At 36.0% G+C, this 20328-nt stretch overlaps 1 protein-coding gene across 1 annotated transcript in view; it reads left to right on the forward strand.

Moving 5' to 3' along the window:
• LOC107654337 (polypeptide N-acetylgalactosaminyltransferase 18-like) overlaps nucleotides 1–19680 on the forward strand; it is a gene marked incomplete at its 5' end in the record, with an annotated part of 51165 nt that extends 31485 nt beyond the window's left edge. The window contains 2 exons of the mRNA XM_016441374.1: nucleotides 6799–6963; nucleotides 18999–19680. Coding sequence (XP_016296860.1) covers nucleotides 6799–6963; nucleotides 18999–19145 — 312 coding nt within the window. The remainder of the gene's footprint in view (nucleotides 1–6798; nucleotides 6964–18998) is intronic.
• Nucleotides 19681–20328: the final 648 nt, after the last annotated feature.

Here is a 20328-nt window from a genome sequence, read left to right on the forward strand (position 1 = left end):
GATCCCATATGTGTAAAGTCCACGGTATAGCCTCGAGCCCGTGTTTCCCCGGCAGACTTCTGCCATTCCAAGAGGCTTACAATCACCTCCAATCTTCCATATGCACCTAAGGGATGTTCATGTGTGTATTTGCTTCCGAATCCTCCTTCGGGAAGGATGGAGCTTCCGCAACGTCCCGGTCCCAAATGGAAAGGGAAACTGAAAGGGAACGTCTCGGTTACGTATGGTAACCCTCGTTCCCAACTTTTATAAAGAATATCTCTTTGGATTTGAGACTTTAGTCTTTGCAACTTTACAGATCTTCTTTATGCACCAAGAGCTTGTAACACTCCAAAGAGAAAGGAAAAATTGAAATCGCATCATATGACCCCTATAAGTCTCTTGAGCTATATAGGAGCAACCTCAGCAATTAACATGTTCTTCTTGGTGGTTATTACTTTATGTTGTCTGTATTAAAACCTCATCCACGAAATAGTTTGAAAAAGTGAAAGTGAACTTTGCTTTTAAATGAGAAACACACAGTACACGGTCAGACACAATAGAGCGGCAGAAAGAGTGGGCTGGATGATAGTCATAAGTGTTTTTGTGCAGGGGTGGCTGTTTGATTTTCCAGCGCTTTCTGCCAATATCTTTGAGACTCTGGAGGTAGTCGGTGGCGGCCTAAACATCACAGCAAAATATGGAAATATAACAATGGTGTTTATTAATGTCTGAGTTGACAGTATTACAGAAAATTTTGTTAATGCTTGGTGATGATGTTAACTGCATAAAATGATATTGAAAACCACAAAATCACAAAAGGATTATATATATTTAAAAAAATAAAATAAAATAAAATCATATCTAAAATGAATTTGCATGGCTTTATATGTTGGCAGTTCACAAGCATACAACCCCAAAAATATTTAGGCCTAAATTTAAGATTTATGTATTTGAATTGCATAAAAAAAGTTTTGCATTTGGATTATAGAGTTTTAACATTAAAAAAAGAAACTTATGCATAAAAATGGCTGGGACAAGCAATATTAAATGAGCTACATTTTTTTTACTTTAATTTAATGAGATTTAACAATGATAAATATATAAACCTGGTTATTGTATATTTAAAACACATTCAGTTTATTAGTACTATTAATTGTGTTGATTTGAAACTGCAGAAACACTGATCTATAATATAATTTATAATATCTGTAATCTATTTATAGAGAGATCTGCAGGAGTCTTTTGTAATGGAGGATTTTGAAAGTTATTTTCAATGCTGTAGTTTAATTTTAAAGGTATGATGTACAGATCAGTTGATAGACAACAAGTCTAAAATCACTCGGCTTTGTTGATGCTTTATGTATCAAAAAATGATTGTTTTCATACCATGTGTAAATAAGTAACATAAATTAATAATATTCATAATTTTGAATTCAGATGTAGTATTTGTGTTTATTGTTCACAATATAATTATTTTGTTTAGTCTACTTCTGTGTTATGTTTCCAACTTGAATGCGTGACAAGCTGTATCTTCCGATTTCCCAGGTGCACGTGAAGGCAGCATATGATTTGAAAATGACAAAGGCTTTAATTATCACCGTTAGAGCATGAATAACATAGCATACATGCTATCTAAATACATAACCCAGTCCATCAAAATTATGGATCATAATTATTTGTAGTGCAACCTACAGTACCAACACACAATAGATGTGTAAAGGTGTTTACTTCATACAGATAATTTATGCTTTTTGCTATTACAATTTTTAATAACTAGTTAACCAGTGTGAGCACTGACCAATGCAGTATGTGACTGTCTGATTACAGCATTGTCAATGATTTAATTTTAGTTATAAATCCAGATTTACAATACAAGTGTACATTTTATACTCGGGACAATTTTTATTGTTTTATTGATTGTGAAAAGCCGAGACTTCTGCATATGTATAAGTTCAAAATATAACAAAACTAGAGGAAGAAGATCTGGAATTTTTACCAAGGCCAGGCAAAAATGACAGTTTGTCTGAGGAGGAAACATAAAATCAATTTCGGGTTGAAAAGAAAATAGTGACAAATGTCAAGGGACTTGTAAAAAAAAAAAAAAGGCAAAAAATAAAAAAATTTTTTATTAGTCTATGAAAGAAATCAAATTAGAAGTCTGAATTGCTGACAGAACATTGTATAGGATGAATAATAGCATATCACACTTTGTTGATGTGTGGAATATGCTATTTGTGCTAGGTTGATGATTTGTAGGCAATAATAGTCATATTCTTTCTCTCTCTCTCTCTCTCTCTCTCTCGGTTTTCGTTCTGCTCCTGTCACATCCAGATTGGCTTAGTCTTACCTGTCAGAAGGCCCCTGTGGAGTTTATAATCAGGACTCGGCTCATAGCAGTGCTTTTGAGGGGGATTTCACAAAAATGTGCCCACATGAGCATATTTCATCTTAAGGATACAAAATAAAATATCTAAAGACACTTTTGATGCTAATGACAGAGATACGATGGCCCCTCAACAACAACAACAACAACGTATTTCCATATCTAACATCTCAATGTTCTTTAGAAAACAGCATCTGGTTCTCTCCAAAGGTGTTACTTTTCTTAACATTTGAAGTATGTGCAAAATGCAGTGCAGGCAGACTTGTTTTTTCCTTCTGAACAGCAGGGATGGGTTTTTTTTGACAATGGATCTCATACAAAATCAGGAAGTTCTTGGCAAACGTCTCAAACCTGTGCACACATGAACACACTACTGAACATGTAAAATATGGCGAGACAGAACTGTTCCCAAGGAGATTAGTTCAGACCATTCGCTCCCTCCGTTCTGAGAATAGCACACCGTTCAGGAAAGATTTGTGAAACAGCAGTGCTAGGTGACAGCTACTGCAACCTGCTGTCATTTTTGACACAGGCATTTGCTTGACAATTAACTGAAATAATAATTGAGATTATGAATATGGCTTCCGTGATTAATGGAATGTGAAATATGTACAGCATTGCATTTAGTTCTACTTCTGCTGACTCAAAAATGTTGTATCAGTGTTTGTTTTTTTGCAGAGATTGAGCAAGTAACCAGTCACAGACATCTGTTGAGTACATAAATGGCAAGAGGTATTTAACTTGCCTATAAAAAATAAAAGGTCTTTATTAGCATTGATGGTTCTAATGAAGAACCTTTAACATCCATGGAACGTTTCCATTTCACAAAAGGTTCTTTACAGTGGAAGAAGGTTCTTTAGGTCATTAAAATAGACTTTTAAGAAGAAAAAATTAAATTCTTTTAAGAAGCGAGTCTCTGAACTGTATGGTTTTGTTTAACATTCATAATAGAACACATAAATAGAACACAAAAGATGGTACAGTGCCGTAGACACAAAAGCTTTATTCTGCAGTGACAGTCAGGACCTCGGTCCAGACCAAGACCAGGCCAGGGCCAGGTTTATGTGATCATAAGAAGTCTCAAGACCACAAGATCAAGACTCCAAATACTATGTGACAGCTCTATTTGATCGTAAATGGAATGAACATCAAAACACCACAGAAATATAAAAATATATTGAATGTAAATTCTGTTCATCAAAATTAATAATTGCAGTTACAAAGGAAAGAGTCATAAATGATGATTTTTACTACAATAATGCAGCACTTACATCTGACATGGTGGACTGAGAATGTAAGTTATCATTAGGACATGAGGTGGTTGGTGTGGTTTCCCTTTGAGGTGCTGTTCTATTAACAGTTCCAACCAGCATGATAATTACAATAATTTTTTTTTAATAACTAAAGATTTGTATAATACTGTCCAGGAACATGTACCATTTTAAGAAAGTGAAAATGTTCATTTTGATTCCATGTTGACTTTACAGACCTTTTCCCCCTTTATGAGCAGGTTTATTTTAAATCAGTAACTCATCACCATACCATTAACCTATTTTCTTTGTATTCAATTATTTTTACCTTTATATGAGTAGAATAATTTGTAGTATCACCCTGAGACTAGTCTAAAAGCCTGAAGTCTTGTTCTCAACCCAAATAACGTCAAGAGAAAGAGTTTTAAGTTACAACACTTTGGTAATATTATCTTTTGAAACTACAGCTTGCCAGAGGACTCTCTGAACTTTAAACAAGAGAAAATCCTTCAGGAGAAAAATGCACCTGCATTACAATCCGCTGCTCAGTGTTCTCTACAAACTTAAGGAGCAACAAATGGAGCGCTCCACACTTTTCTACAGCATTTTCGCTTCAGAGCTTCCATTATAATGACACATTTGAAGAATTAATTCATGGGTGAATACTTTTTTATGCATGAGACAACAAGCAATGTTAAGTTTGTGACTTAAACAGCGATTTGCCTCGGCCAGAGTGGCTCTGGAGAGACGAGCCTGACATGTCTGCCAGATGTTCCTTAGCCCCTTGGCTGCTCCCCTTATGCTCACCTTCTCTCTACACACGTTCAGTCACACAGAAACATGCACTACACACACTAACGGCTTCCAAGTCTCTTCATCCTACATGTCATTGAAGGTTTGAGCTCCTGCAGGCCATCTGGAGTGACTGCCGGTGATTCTTAAGACAGATGCTGCTGGTGTTTCTGGCTCACACATTGACACTTCTTCCATCACAGGAAATTGCATCAACAACACAATTAACAGTGCTTCTTTTTGAACCTTTGACAGGTTTGGCATGCCCTCCGTGGCACAATAGTCATTTCCTGTAACATCAAATCCTGCAACCATCCCATTAGTTCACATTTCATTGCACTTTTAAAGTGAAATGCCCAGTGACTGGTGCTAAATATTGAGATAAATTATCTCAGAAACAGTTATACGTGACTGTGGTAATATATATATATATTTTTTTTTGTACGCATCACAGCAAATTAATATGGTGAATGGTGCCTCTACACCAGACCCTAACCGAAAGTGAGATAAAAACTAGTGCTGTCAAACGATTAATCGCGATTAATCGCATCCAAAATAAGAGTTTTTGTTTACATAATATATGTATGTGTACTGTGTATATTTATTATGTATATATAAATACACACACACACACACACACATACAGTATATATTTTGAAATTATTTACATGTATACACATTTAAATATTTATATTCTTATATTTTATATTATATATAAATATATTTAATATATAAACATAACATATTTTTCTTAAATATATACATGCATGTGTTTGTATTTATATATACATAATAAATATACACAGTACACATACATATATTATGTAAACAAAAACTTTTATTTTGAGCAACCATAAAATTTTAGCTTCTTTTTACGATTCTTTGAGGTCTTTTGTTAAGAGTCATGATTCGTGTTTCACTGGACTCGTGCACAAGTTCTCCACATCACAAGTGCATTGCTATACCAGGTGCACTACTGAGCAAGTTTACTATAACAGAAGAGCCATACATATACAGCTGGTTATGTGATGCAAACATCAAAATGTATTAGTTTACAAACCATGCATGGTAAAAGTGTTTCGAGGTCATAACATAGCATTGTGCAAATAATTGTGCAAAAATAAGTCTTTATTTATTGATAATTTGCCCCGTTATTATAATTTGTGTTAAAAGTTGTTGCTGTTTTACTCCCTTTAGTGTTCATGTTGACTGAAAACCACAATGAAATGTATGTATAGGTATATGTTTGCAGTTTTCAGCCAAAATGAACACCAGAGGCAGTAAAACAGTTGTAGGCAGAATCACGTATTAACAATGCACCTAGTTGCAAAAATAGTCTGTTTATTTCTAAGGGTCAGACAGACGGTGGAAGATGGTCATAAAAAATCATATTATGACTTTTTTGGCTGCATAGATCTGGACTAACGTTATAAGTGGACCACATGGAATAAATACACTGATAAATACAGTATGTATGATATGACCCCTTCAATACAGTGCTAATAAAGGTGTGTTTTCTCTGCAAAAGTATAGACACTTTTGGTAGAGGCTACATTTGACCATCTGTTCTAAAGTGTTAATGCACTAAGGTTCGGTATGAGTATGTGTAATGCATTATGCTAGCTCTCACTTGTATACCATGAATAATACATTGCTTAGTCAACAAAGAGAATTATACTAGTATGGCAAAAAAAAAAGGCATCCGGTCACTTGAAGATAGGTTTATTAGCATATCCCCAAACCTTATTCAAGAATGAATGAACTTATTTAGAGCAGCCAGATGTGAAACATATATAAAAAAAATTAACATATCAAATAAATGCTTTGCAAATTGTGTGTGAAGTGAGAAAATCTGAATTATTAAAATGCTGTGTACACTTATTAAAGAAAATAAAATCTGACAAAAGTGTCCTATAGTAGAGCACACAAAGATAACTTATATATGCAAGGATTTAGGAAAAAATAATAATAGTTAATAATTTGTTAGAATAGTTAATATTTTTTTCATGTACTGTTTTTATTTTTTTATTTATTTATCCCTTTCTTATCTGAGCCATTCTTTATGTGCACTATTATTTTGTGTGCTGCCTTTTTTTCCTTTACTTTCAGAGTGCACCAGAATGCTTCATAATATGTTTGAAAGCACTAAAATGTGCCCTCCATCTTGAGTTGATTTGAAATCACACCTTTAGCTTGTGTGTTTTCATGGTCTGCTGCATGGAGATGTCTCATAACATGAGATATAGACATTTATCATATTGAACGGTTCAATTGCCTGTCCTTGTAATCTTCTTCAGTAGCTTATAAACGTAAAATGCTGCCAGACTTGCTCTCTTTCACAAGCTTACTCTGAAGCCTGGTTTTATTCATGAGTCTGCTCTGTCATTGCAGAATGTATACTACACCAGCACTCAGCAGTTATTCGTGGGCGTCTTGAGCCCCACCATTGACGATGATGACAACAAGTGCCTGGTGGATGTGAACGGCCGGCCACGTCTCATTGAGTGCAGCTATGCTGTGGCTAAACGCATGAAGCTCCACTGGCGTTTTACTCAGGTAATACACACATGCTGCACAGACTGCGCTCACATATACAACAGGTTTCTTACTCCCAAGGTGTTAAATACTGACACTTTCATATTTTCAATTTTTATATTTTCATGAAATGAATAATTCATCCCCAATTTATTTATTTTTTTGCTGGAAATGTATTCATCCTCAGGTCATCCTAGATGTAAATGAGTTTGTTTCTTTATCAAAACAGATTTGGAGAAATTTAGCATTATATCACTTGCTCACCAATGGATCCTCTGCAGTGAATGGGTGCCGTCAGACAGAGAGTCCAAACAGCTGATATAAACATCACAATAATTAATCCACGCAACTCCAGTCTATCAATTAACATCTTATGAAGTAAAAAAAGATGTGTTTTTGTAATAAACAATTTGTCATTAAGGTGCTTTTAACCTCAAACCATTGCTTCCAGCTAAAATATGAGTTCTCCACTGAAAAGGTCGTCTCGTCAGAATCAGGAAATTATATATCCACAGATCAGGCACTGTTTACAAGCAAAAACAATCTAAAGCAAATATGTCAGTGATGACATTTGTTTTGATGTGACTGGAGGTAGCATTATTATAGATTATGGACTAGTATTTTGGCCAGCAGTGACAATAAAGTTAAAATGCCACAATGATGGATTCGTTTCTTACAAAAATGCAGCTTTTCACTTGATGGACTGGAGTGTTGTGGATTACTTGTGGATTATTGTGATGTTTTTATCAGCTGTTTGGACTCTCATTCTGACGGCACCTATTCAACTGCAAAGGATTCATTTGAGAGCAAGTGATGTAACGCTAAATTTCTTCAAATCTGTTTTAATGAAGAAACAAACTTATCTACTCATCTCACCTAACTCATCTTGGCTGACCTGAGGGTGAGTTTAATTTAATTTTCTTGGGTGAAGTATTCCTTTAATTTCTCACAATATCGTGCTTATAAATTTAAATGATTAGCTGTACAGTATAAAGCTGTATGTAATTGAAAAAGTAGTGATACTTTGGGATATCGGTTTCTGTTTTAACTAAGGCTTTACGGTTGCTGTTTTAAGCTGATGTTTTTGTACTTCTGCTCCACTGGGGTGTCATGTTTTGTCAGGGACAGTGTAGTGCCTTGAGCGTGGATTGAAGTTTAAGAGTGACTGCTGTGATGAAGGTTGATGTTGATAAAGTTCATGTTTTAGTCATCCAACTAAAAAAGAAAACGCTAACAAAACACAACACTTCAATAGAGCAGAGCTCCTTGAGAAGACAACATATTCAAATATTAATCACTGCAAACTAATTAATATTGCTGAATCCAAAATTAAAAATTCGTTTTGATGCCCTTTGCGTCAGTGTAATAAAGGCAAAGGTTTTTCACTGAAAACAAACCTGCGTGACTCTAAAGACGCTAAGGGGCATGTCTACATTTTGACATTCAGAGCTCTTTGCCCTAATGCTGTGTTTGGTACCTCGGGAGTGAGAACAGTTTGTAATACAAGGGAGAAGACTGTAAATAAGACACAAAAGTAAAACGGAGTATTTGATCATTAGTTATCTTCCGGACCTCTAATTAGAGCCACAAAGGTCAGATGGAGTCATACATTCCTCAGCTCCTTTCAAATGTAAAGCTCAAACGCATCATAAACTCTATTATTTCCCAAAATCCTGTGAGTTTGCATGTTCATATAATGAAAATAAGCTATGAGGGTAATGGTAAACAGGCTTGATTTGCTCTTTGGTTGCTGGATAAGGAAATCAGCTGATTAAATATCCCCTAAAAGTAATGTTTTCAAAACCTCCCAAACAATATAAGTGGCACATCAAACGAAGGGGCTCTTCTGAGATCCAGAGACAAAGGAATTTCATATTTTATAATAGGACAGATGCTATTTTCATAACTAAATGCAATTTCAATAGTAACTAGGGCAATTTATTGTGTCCATTTTTTATTAATTATGTAAACTGAAAAATGCTGCCTTTGCATGAAAAAAAATGATTAATTGAATTTGCTCAATTTGTTTAAGGTAAGTGGTTGCAATCAATTTATTTCAGCTACATTTAAATAAACACATTTTGTTGAAAGTTAGTCACCTAAATTTGTTTATTTAAATGTAGCTAAAATAAATTGATTGCAACCACTTACCTTAAATTTTTTTTGTAAATTCAATTAATCATTTTTATTCAGTGAGGTAAGAAGCAGGGTTATTACTGCTAAAACAGTTAAAACACTAAAACAGTAAAAAAAAAAAAAAAAAAATGTTAACGGAAACAAAAGCTGAAATAAAATATAAATAAATAGCATGGTGGAAATAAATAAAAACTGAAACGAAACAAAAACTAAAATTGAAATAAAAATATAAATATTTTACGTAAATATTTTAAAATGACAACAATATAAAATGAAATCTACTTCAGCATATTTATGAAAACTATAATAATATAATAATACTAAAATGACACTGGTAAGAAGGCAGCAAGGTATATCCAAATCTGGATCTACCAGAAAAAAAAGCATTGTAGACAACAAATATTTGCTCCATTATCTCTAAAGCTCATTTGAATTTGTTCAAGATCATTAGACAGGATGTTATGGTGCCTTGGAAGCCTGTCTGAAAGCTGTTTACTTAAGAGGTACTTTCATACAGAGATGCTGTCTGTTTAGTCATTGACTGACAAGGCAGTGAGGCAGCAAGGCAGCTGCCTGAGGTTTCAGACGCAGCCGTCATCTTCCAGCAGAAGGAATACAGTCATGGCTGAAGGGGTCCCCTTTAGACATTGCTATATTCATATTATTGCACAGTTTCTTGTTGCTTAAACATTGTATATTATATTATATTGTAATACACATTTTGTCATCATACACCATTTATAAAGGTTTTGTTTTGCTTTTATTTTTAATGTTTCTTTATGAAGTTTAACATGCTGAATACGAAAATCACATAAACTTTTCCATAATTCTACAATCTGTAATTACTCAAGCATAAAACTCATATTAAAAAAATGCATGGTAAATGCATAATACTTTAACATAAGCAGTTACCAAAACTGAGTCATCTAGAAGTTTAGACTGGATGATTTTTGTATTTTATGACTAGTCCCACAATGTTCTGGAATGTTCCAGAAAGCACTAGAATATTACAGAATATTAATATTACAGAAACTTCTAGAATGTTGCCATCCTTGCAAAAGCAAAATACCTTTTAAAAAACATGCAAGTTTGCACAAAAAAACGAATCTGTATTAAACCAATTCATATTTCATAATTACTGATAGAAGTTCTAAACATTACCCAACCTAAATATTTACCAAAATACTGATGCTACCTGAAAATAAATAGTACGATAATAATAAGCACCATAGAATTATAGAAGAGCCATAAAAAAGTGAAACCAATTTTTTGTCACATTGTGTTATAAAATCTTTATTTTCATCCATTTACAGTAAATTCTGTCATTTCTACTCTTGAAATAAGCTTGTCTTCTATTTTCTTCATCATTAATTTAATTTAATGTGGAAAAAGCACACTCAAATTTGATTTTACTCATACATTAAATAATTGTAATCGTTTAAACAATTAGGTTTTACATTTTAGTGTGTTATCTATTTGGTGTGCATATAGATGAGCTGTTTACACTTTTAAAAAGAGTCAGTGTGTTTTACAGTTTTAATATAACTTTAAAAAATATATATTTAATAACCATATGGGGGTGAGGGACTAGAAATAAAACAGCTGATATATTACTTTTAATAATACTTATTTGTATGTGAGCGTCTGTTTATTGGAGTTATTTTTGCTCTTTATAGGACAGATGATGATGTTACTCATTGAAATGTGTGTCGGTTACTCTCATTAATTAGTTTCTGTTTTATCGCTTGCCATTTGTAACTTCTTTCTCCAATTATGAAATATCTCTGCTGCCTCCCTAACTGCCTTTTGTGTTTATGTATGTATCTCACATTAGCTACGGCTGAAGGCAATGCTCCAGTCTAATCTCAGTCTCACACTCACATGCACACATCATCACTAAAATAGACTGAATCAATATTAAATCCCCATGTTGGTTTACTTCTTAGACATGATGTGAGAGAACAAGGCCATTCTCATAGCCAACTGACCAATTCTTGATAGTGAATTGATGAGTATGTGAGAGATCGTTCATGTTGACATCAGCCAGTGATGCACAACAGTTCATGTGATAGACTGATTTAGCGTTGCCCTTCATATTTACCCTATGCCCACAGCTGGATGCACACCGTCACATTAGATTTCCCATTAAAGACTTTGGAAAGACCTTTAACCTTTAACACACTTCTTATGCATAATTTTGAGTGGAACATTTGTGCCCTAGGCAGCTTTAGCAGACATACTAAGACAAGTACCACACGCGCATGACAAATTAAGGTGAAATTGGGATAAAGCGATGAACCCTTTTCAGAGAACAAACTATGAAAAAAAAAACAATACAAGCTTTAAATTGTTTTGTTCTGATTCTATTAGTTTCAAAGAAAAACCTTGGCTAAGAGTCTTTTTTTCCATGTCATTGAGGTGTTTTTGTTCTCGTTGCATTTGTCAAGAAAAAAAATGGGTGAGCTTAATTTTTTAAAACAATGAAGTAACCTTCGGATGTCGAAATAACCCTTAATGATGAAACAACCCTCAGTTCCTGAATAGGTTTGATGATTCAAGCTCAAAGTTGAGCATAATTATTTGAAATCAATGACTTTCAGAACTTTCAGCTGCTCAACAACTGTCAGCAGTATCAATAAACTGACAGCGAGCCAGGTTACTTACTACGGTTCGAGGCTTCTTGCCAAGATTTATGAATTATTCTGAGTTTTGCAAATTGTTAATCAAAAGTATGGGGACTTTAAAGACTGTCATGTCAGAAGAGTTACACTAAAATTGCATGCCTGTCATGGTTTGCCTATTGCGTTGGAGCGCGGAGCGAGGAGAGGCCTCTACGGACAGGCTTACACGGGACAGACGGCCTCCAGGGCGGTACCCGCTCCAGGACCCATGGCGGATCAGGCAGTTCAGGGAGCCCTGGCGGAGCAGGCAGACTAGGGAGCCATGGCGGAACAGGGAACTCAGGGGGCCATTGTGGAGCAGGCAGACTAGGGAGCCATGGCAGAGCAGGGAACTCAGGGGGGCATGGCGGAGCAGGGAACTCAGGGGGCCATGGTGGAGCAGGGAACTCAGGGAGCCATGGCGGAGTGGCCTCCATGGCCCTCTACGGCCGGATCCATATAGCCCCCCCCAAAAAAAATTACTTGGGGAAAATTTCAGGTTCTGATGCCCTCCGTGGGCCAGATGTGGGAACAGCGGCCCTCCCTGGGTTTGACTCCGGAACTGTGGCCCTCCCTGGGCCAGACGTGGGAAAAGCGGCCCTCTCTGGGCTGGACTTGGGAACAGGAGCCCTTTCTGGGCTTAACTTGAGCAGGAGCCTTCTCTGGGCTTAACTTAGGAACAGGAGCCCTCTCTGGGCTGGACTTGGAAACAGGGTTTCTCTCTGGGCTTGACTCCGTGGCTGGAGCCGGCACTGGAGCGGACTCAGGGGCTGGAGCCGACATTGGTGCTGACTCAGGGGCTGGAGCCGACACTGGAGCAGACTCAGGGGCTGGAGCCGACACTGGAGTGGACTCAGGGACTGGAGCCAACTATCTCTTTCTCCGCATTCTCCTAATTTGAGCAGAGGTGAAGGAGACAGCTGCTGTCAGCTGAGGGCTTGGGAGTGAACTGGCCGACGGGCTTGACAATGGAACGGCCAGCGGGCTTGACAATGGAGCGGCCGGCGGACTTGACGGCAAAGCAGCCGGCGGGCCTGAGACAGGAGCAGTTCTGAATCGGGGCCGGACGCTCTCCAGACACCGGAGGATCCCTTCCCTCCAGCTCAGTCCAGTGGTGTCTGGGAGGTCGACGGGGCGATGGTAGTTGGCCCCGATCCAGAACAGAGAATTCAGCATGGCGGCATCTAACGCCGTCTTAACAGTGAGCCCGCAGAATTCCGAAAAGGGGCGCCGCTTACTGTATGTTAGGTCCAGTCTTCTGTCACAGTTTGCCTATTGTGTTGGAGTGAGGAGACACGGAGATGAGCGAAAATATTTGAAGAGTCTTTAATAAACCAAACCAGGGAAACACACACATAGGGCATCAGGCTGGTGTATAAGACTGGACAAAGGACTCAGGAAAACACAGGGCTTAAATAGGGAACTAAACAAGGAACTCAATGAGAAACACCTGAAAACTATAGACAAGGGAGAAACTGGATAATGGGGAGCACATGGGGAAAAACTAGGACAAGGAGCAGTCCATGGGCATGACATTGCCAGGGTTTTTTCCCTGATTTTTATCTTTGCCTTACAGGTGTTCATTGTGTTTTAAAACAATAATATCATAGGACAAAAGTAAGAAGGCAGGAGGAATTTTTATCTTTAAAGGAAGAAATGGTGAGAAAACCACTTTCAGTATTTCAATTAGACACTGAATTTAGCAGTTATTTGATGAACTTTCATTCATAATAATAATAATAATAATAATAATTAATAATATGATTAATAATACCTGTATATCATCTTCAAATTATATTCCACATAAAATCTCAGCCAACAGCTTCTCAAAGAGTTTGGTGGTGGAGGTCATAGTGGAGGAATGACAACTCATATTTTGTTCTCTTTCTCGAGATCATGATAAAATTTATGTCAATAAAGACAAGCAATCTATATTACTTGACAGGTCAATCAGTCTATCACAGTGGAAATAAACACTACAACAGCCAGTCAGTGCATGTGCCTAATAAATCTCTATTTTCTGTCTCTGTGTGAATTAATGGCACATTTTCATCTGATACTCAAACTCAAACACACGTGTGATGCTCACAGTGCATTACACATGAACTTCATCTCCAGAGCTGCTCTGAGGGTCACTTTACAAGCTTTTCATTATTTCATTTGAGAAACACCACAGTCAAATACACACTGAATCCCAAAGATCTTTACAACAACCTGCTAAAATACTATTGTATGCTCGAATTGTACTTCTCTAAGTAATGATAATTTTATTTTTAAGGAATATCATACAACCAATATATTTTTTAATCAAAGTTTCAATTTATACAGCTCATTACATTTTAAAAGATTGATTAAATTGTTAAAGTTGTATTAATTAATTTAATTAGACACCGTTTTTAAAGATAAATTTGTATTAAATCATAAAACACAGAATCCAGAAAAAAATGGAAATCACAGAATTTTGGGGAAAATAAATTTCATAGATGGCTAACTCTGTGCAGTAGGGTTGCCATGATACCATAAATATATCTTACGATACTGTACTGGCTGAAGTATAATGATCCCATATGTTATTGTGTTAATTCATAATTCAAATTTTCATATTTACAGACCAGTTTTTCCTAAAACCGCCAGTAGGTGGCAGCAAGTCTTAATGAGTCACTGAATCATTTATTCAAACAATTAGTTCAAAACAGCTGATTTATTTAGTTAGAATGAAGCAATTTACTGTTTTTTAAGAATGTCTCAGTAAATCATTGATTCGCATGCTTTGTTAAAAAAAACAGATTCATTCAGAAATTAAACAAACCACCACTGCATGTTGCTCAGAGAAGCGCTACAGTTCTGCTTTGTTTAGAACTATTTTCATTGGCGAAATATAGCGAAACCATCATTATTGACAATGTTGTGTCTAAAATGTAATTTAATATCAACGTTTTGTTTAATGAACTGCTGTATAAAATCAATTACATTTGCAATTGTGCTGATATTACGAAGAACAGCACTCTGCTCATGTCATATCGCTGAACTATCATGTTATAAATAAAAAACAAACTCATGCAGGAGCTTTTTGCCCCCGTATCTTAAAATGTCCAAGTCTGACTGAAGGACAGTATATTAAAACACATAATTCAATGTTAAAATCACATTTAAAGGATTGATATTATTAATGAGAACCAAATGCAAATGCCGTTATGTTGATGAATGCATTGCATTCGTCATCGCAAATTGGTTCTATAAACTAACCATTACACCTGTTCCAGAAGTGGTCAGATGAGCAAAGGATGGAACTGAAACAATACATTGTTATTTAAAAGATATTATGATGTTAAAAATAATGTTTGAGCTGCTGGTTTTCTAAATCTTTTCAGTCCCTTTCTCCTGATAAACTGCAACGCAAACAGACATGCAATATCTCATTACAAAATGAAACACTCAGTACCATATAAGTCATGAATTCTACACAGCATTTACTACACAGGGCACAGCGGAAAGGCTGCTGCACACAAAAAGACTCTCTAGTAATGTTTTTACTTACATGCCTGTTCAAATTAACTCTTAAATTGTGTACTGCCGCATATACAGCATGACATACAGTAGTACCGTAGTTGTACATTTCTTATTGTCATTTAGTTTAATTTAAATTAAACTAAATAAACTACAACTAAAATGTAAAACTTATAATAACTTTTAATAAAATCTATACAGACTTATCAAAAAATGAAAATAAATAAAATAACTCTAATTTAAAATATTAACAATAACTGTAGTAGTATCAATGATACTAAAATAACACTGGTTGGAGCATCACAGTGCTTACACTCTTCTAGGAAGTCAACACTAGAAATGCCCTGATCCAGCTGTATCTGCAGCACGGACACTATTGACCTGTTAAACCGTAATGCTTGTAGCTGTATGTACTGCTGTTCTCGTAAACTTGGAGGCTGCCCAGTGCACATGATAGGCTTCAGATAAACCCTTCATAAAGAATCTGTTAGAGAATGTAAAACCTCTATCTGAAGACCTCCTGACCACAGCTGTGTGGGACTCCTTGAGCACCTTTCAAAGAGCGAGAAGGAGTCTGCGGTACTGAGACCAAATAAACAGGGTCTTAAGGCCACAGGCGTTCTCTTCTGTGAAAAGCGGGCAGTGAAAAACTCAGCCACCCTATCTCAGTCCTGCAGTCCCATCCTCCCCGGCTTGAGATCAGTGCGGATGCTTCCCTCTAGCTCTTAGCCTGCTCTCTCATGTCTAAGCCTGCAGTGCTGCTGTTCCCTCGCAGATACACTAGCTGTGACTCTATCAAGCCCCTTTCAGAGGGAAGATGAAAGATGAAGATGAATTTGATGTGCCTGATGTCTCTAAAGTTTTGAATGTTTTGACCCAAACTCTCCACCTTTCCCATGTTATTTTCTTTATGGGCCTCCAAAAATATTTCAAGATTATGATTGTGTGGTATTTCATCCCAAAATCTGAAGATTATTATTATTATTATTACTTCCAAAACAACATAATTTTTAATTATCAGTGTAATGCAATTTGTACAATTATTTTTACTTTTTTAATTTCAAAATATATCTATTCTATAAATATAATTATTAAAAAAATTGTGCATTAGAAAATGAATGCCGTTAATCATGTCTCTGATACATGTATTGGATAACATTCAAGCTTGAATTACCAGTCAATGCTAAACATGTCTTTTTTTTTTCGTGTTTCATTAGTAATCATAGGTATCCGTACGTAAAGTAGTAGCACACATAGATTTTTGTATGATGACATGAATACTAAAATTTGCATAATTAGTGTACAGTGTCAACAGCGTCTAAAAAGCATATTACTAATTTACAACTTTAGAGATGTGCAAATGTAATAAACCCTTTCAAGTTCATAGAATTGATGGAATTAATAGGCTGATTTTATTGAATTTATTTAATGACAAATATGTTCAACGTGATTGCATTCATTCAAATCCAAAATCAAATTCAAATCAAGTGTTGCATTAGTTAAACATTTAAAATTTGCCACCTGAAGCGTTACACCACAGGTTTGAGGTCAAAGACGCCAAATGCATTGGCTCTTGCATGTCTTTTGGCCAACTGTGAAATGCCAACTTTTGACACTGTGGTATTAAAATCTTTTTGAATGTGACTACTTTGATGTACGAGATCTGGGGACAATTTTCAGCAATTTACAATTTTAATTTAACTTTAAAATCTGTAATTAAACTTGCTGCCACTGTACATTTATCTGTTTTTGTGTAGTTGAGATATGGTTAGGTTTAAGGTAGGCTTGAGGTTAAGGGCTCAAAAATATCTACATGATTGTTAAAACATGCCTAGAAATACATTTAGGCGCGGGTTTCACAAAAGGGGCTTAGCTTAAAGGGATACTCCACCCCAAAATTAAAGTTTTGTCATTAATCACTTACCCCCATGTCGTTCCAAACCCGTAAAAGCTTTGTTTGTCTTCAGAACACAATTTAAGATATTTTGGATGAAAACCGGGAGGCTTGTGACTGTCCCATTGACTGCCAAGTAAATTACACTGTCAAGGTCCAGAAAAGTATGAAAGACATCATCAGAATAGTCCATCTGCCATCAGTGGTTCAACCGTTACGTTATGAAGCGACGAAAATACTTTTTGTACGTGAAGAAAACAAAAATAACGACTTTATTCAACAATTCGTCTCCTCTGTGTATCTCCGTATCACCGTGGCGCCATTTTGGAGAATATCCACTGAACGCAAGCAGCGTACGCTATTCTGTGTCAGCCACGACACAAGGATACATTTTCTACGTGTATTTACGCTTTGATTTGAACGAAAACAGCGCATCCATGCAGCGCGGCTGACACAGAATAGCGTACACTGCTTGCGTACAACTTCAACGTACTAGGCCTTAGTTAAATTACGATATTTAAGCAACTTTTACAAAAAATGCCTTAGAAGAAAACATTACAGGTGTGCATCTTGACACAGAACAACAACACTGACATATTTTAAGATATGTCAGAGCAAGATATTTTCAGTTGAGACAGCTCAAACATGCATTTTAGTCTGGGACTAGCTTAAGCCTTGTCTGTTAAAATATAAAGGATTTGTAAAGATTTCTTAAGATCTGTAAATAATTTTAACTTTTAAAGGAATAGTTCATCCAAAAATGAAAATTTGCTGAACATTTACTCATCCTTGGGCCATTCAGGATATAGATGAGTTTTTTTCTTCATCAGAACAGATTTGGGTGCCATCAGAATAAGTGTCCAAACAGCTGAAAAAAAAAAGAATCCACAAGTAATCCACACCACTCTAGTGAAGCAAAAAGGCAGTGTGTTTGTAATAAATTCATCAAGATGTTTTTATGTATTGCTTCTGGCTGAAATACGAGTCCTCAGGTGTTGTTTTGACAACATTGTTGTCTGCATGAGAAACATAAAAAAAAAACGGAAAGTAAAAACTTTAGCATTTTTTAGTACATTGTTGTTGTGTAAACATACCTTGAACCCAGTCCAAACCAGTTCTAAACAAATATGTTGGTGAAAAAACAGGGATTATAATCTGGTATTTTGGCCAGAAGCGATGGTTTGAAGTTAAAATGCCTTAAAGGGGTCATATGATGCGATTTCAAGTGTTCCTTTCTCTTTGGAATGTTACAAGTTGATTGTGCATAGATAAGATCCCTGAAGTTGCTGATCTTTAAAAAAGCATCATATGACCCCTTTAATGAGATATTCGTTTCTTACAAACACACAGCTTTTTGCATCACAAGATATTAATTGATGGATTGGAGTTGTGTGGATTACTTGTGAATCATTGTGATGATTTTATCAGCTGTTTGGACTCTCATTCTGACGGCACCCATTCGCTATAGAGGATCCATTGGTGAGCAAGTGACGTAATGCTAAATTTCTCCAAAGAAACAAACTCCTCTACATCTTGAATGTACTGAGGATGAGTAAATTTTCAGCTAATTTTAATTTTTGGGTGAACTATTCCTTTAAGTGCTATATTTCCGTTTCTATCCAAAGATACAAAATGTATGTGTATGTTATGTATGAAGAACTACATTTTCTTAGGAGATCAGGCTGTGATGCCAGATGAGATTTTTCTGAACATGAAGTGTGAAAGGTTACCCACATTGAAAGGGAGTTTTGTGGGAAGATGGATGAAGCCCTGACAGCTCCATCTATACAGGAACATGCCTGGGCACAGTTGTGGGATTCTGTAATGAAATATATCTATTTTCTTTCTCCTTTCTTCAGGGAGGCTCCATCCAGAATACAAAGTCAAAACGATGCCTTGAACTCCTGGAGAACAATGACAATGAGTTTGGATATCAGCTGACGCTCCAGAAATGCACTGGCCAGAACTGGACCATCACCAATATGTTGCCTGGTAGCACCTTATGATGGTACCATCGAGACTGAGGGAGGACTGCATTGACAAATGATGACAAGCTTAAGCACCTGGATGTCTCTATCTGACTTTGACATCATATGATAAATGTTAAACATTTTTCCTAGCTGCTGTACTTGTGCATACTGATAAGCCACATTTGGCAGATATTGCATTGTGTATTATAAGGTTCTACACTGTACTGAGATTTATTTTGTGCAAGGTATACTTGGTTTTGTCTTGATTTGAAGGTTGTACTGGCTCCAATGCACACATTGAAGCCATAATTGCTACTATGTAGCAAAGCTTTGACAACGTTCCTGCTGTATTTCGTTCTAGTGTCTCAGGTTTGTAGGTTGAGATTATTTTGAAATAACTCTGTACATTTTTGGGACATGCCAATATGTTGGAACTTATCTAGATACAATCAACTGTTTTATATCTACATGTAGTAAATATTCTCAGTATTTATAATTAATGGCAGTAAAAAACAAATGCGAAGACGGTTTGTGAGTTCTGCTGATCTTCATTTTTCTGCACAGGACCTTGTACCATCATTCCTGTAAACAGAGAGAGCTATAGTTGTTCTGACAGATTTGGTCATTCCTCGCTGTGTCAGTGGTTTGGTTGAACAGATGTGCTCTCTCTAGAGTACAACTCAGTGTTTGTTCCTTCAGATGCATGGCATGCACTTGTGTTCACCAAAATATTCCATGAAGTTCACAATGAATTTTATAGCAGTGGTTTAAACTGGTGGATCGCAAGTCAAAAATAGGTTACAGGTCTGTTCAGGACATCAGAGGAAACACTGCTGAGTACAACAATTAGAACAAAGCATATACAGTAGATACAATACCAAAATATGAGATGTGCGCCCAATCAAATTTGCTCTCACTTTAATTTGGACTATGGACTATTTCTACAACTTTTGCCTCAATGAACTAATAATTTGCTGCTTATTAATAATAAGGTAGTTGGTAATTTTAGGTATGTGGTAGGATTAAGGGATCTAAAACATGGTCATGCTGAATAAGGTATTAATATGTGCTGTATAAGTACTAATAGTCAAATACGCTAGTAATATACAGTACATGCTAATAAACAAGTTAATAGTGAGAATTGGTCCCTAAACTAAAGTGTTACCTCAAATTCTATAATATTTTGGTGCAAATGGAAAATCATTTCTGTTAAATGGAC

This window comes from Sinocyclocheilus anshuiensis, unplaced genomic scaffold (genome assembly GCF_001515605.1).
Source record: "Sinocyclocheilus anshuiensis isolate Anshui unplaced genomic scaffold, SAMN03320099.WGS_v1.1 scaffold747, whole genome shotgun sequence".
Lineage (NCBI taxonomy): Eukaryota > Metazoa > Chordata > Actinopteri > Cypriniformes > Cyprinidae > Sinocyclocheilus > Sinocyclocheilus anshuiensis.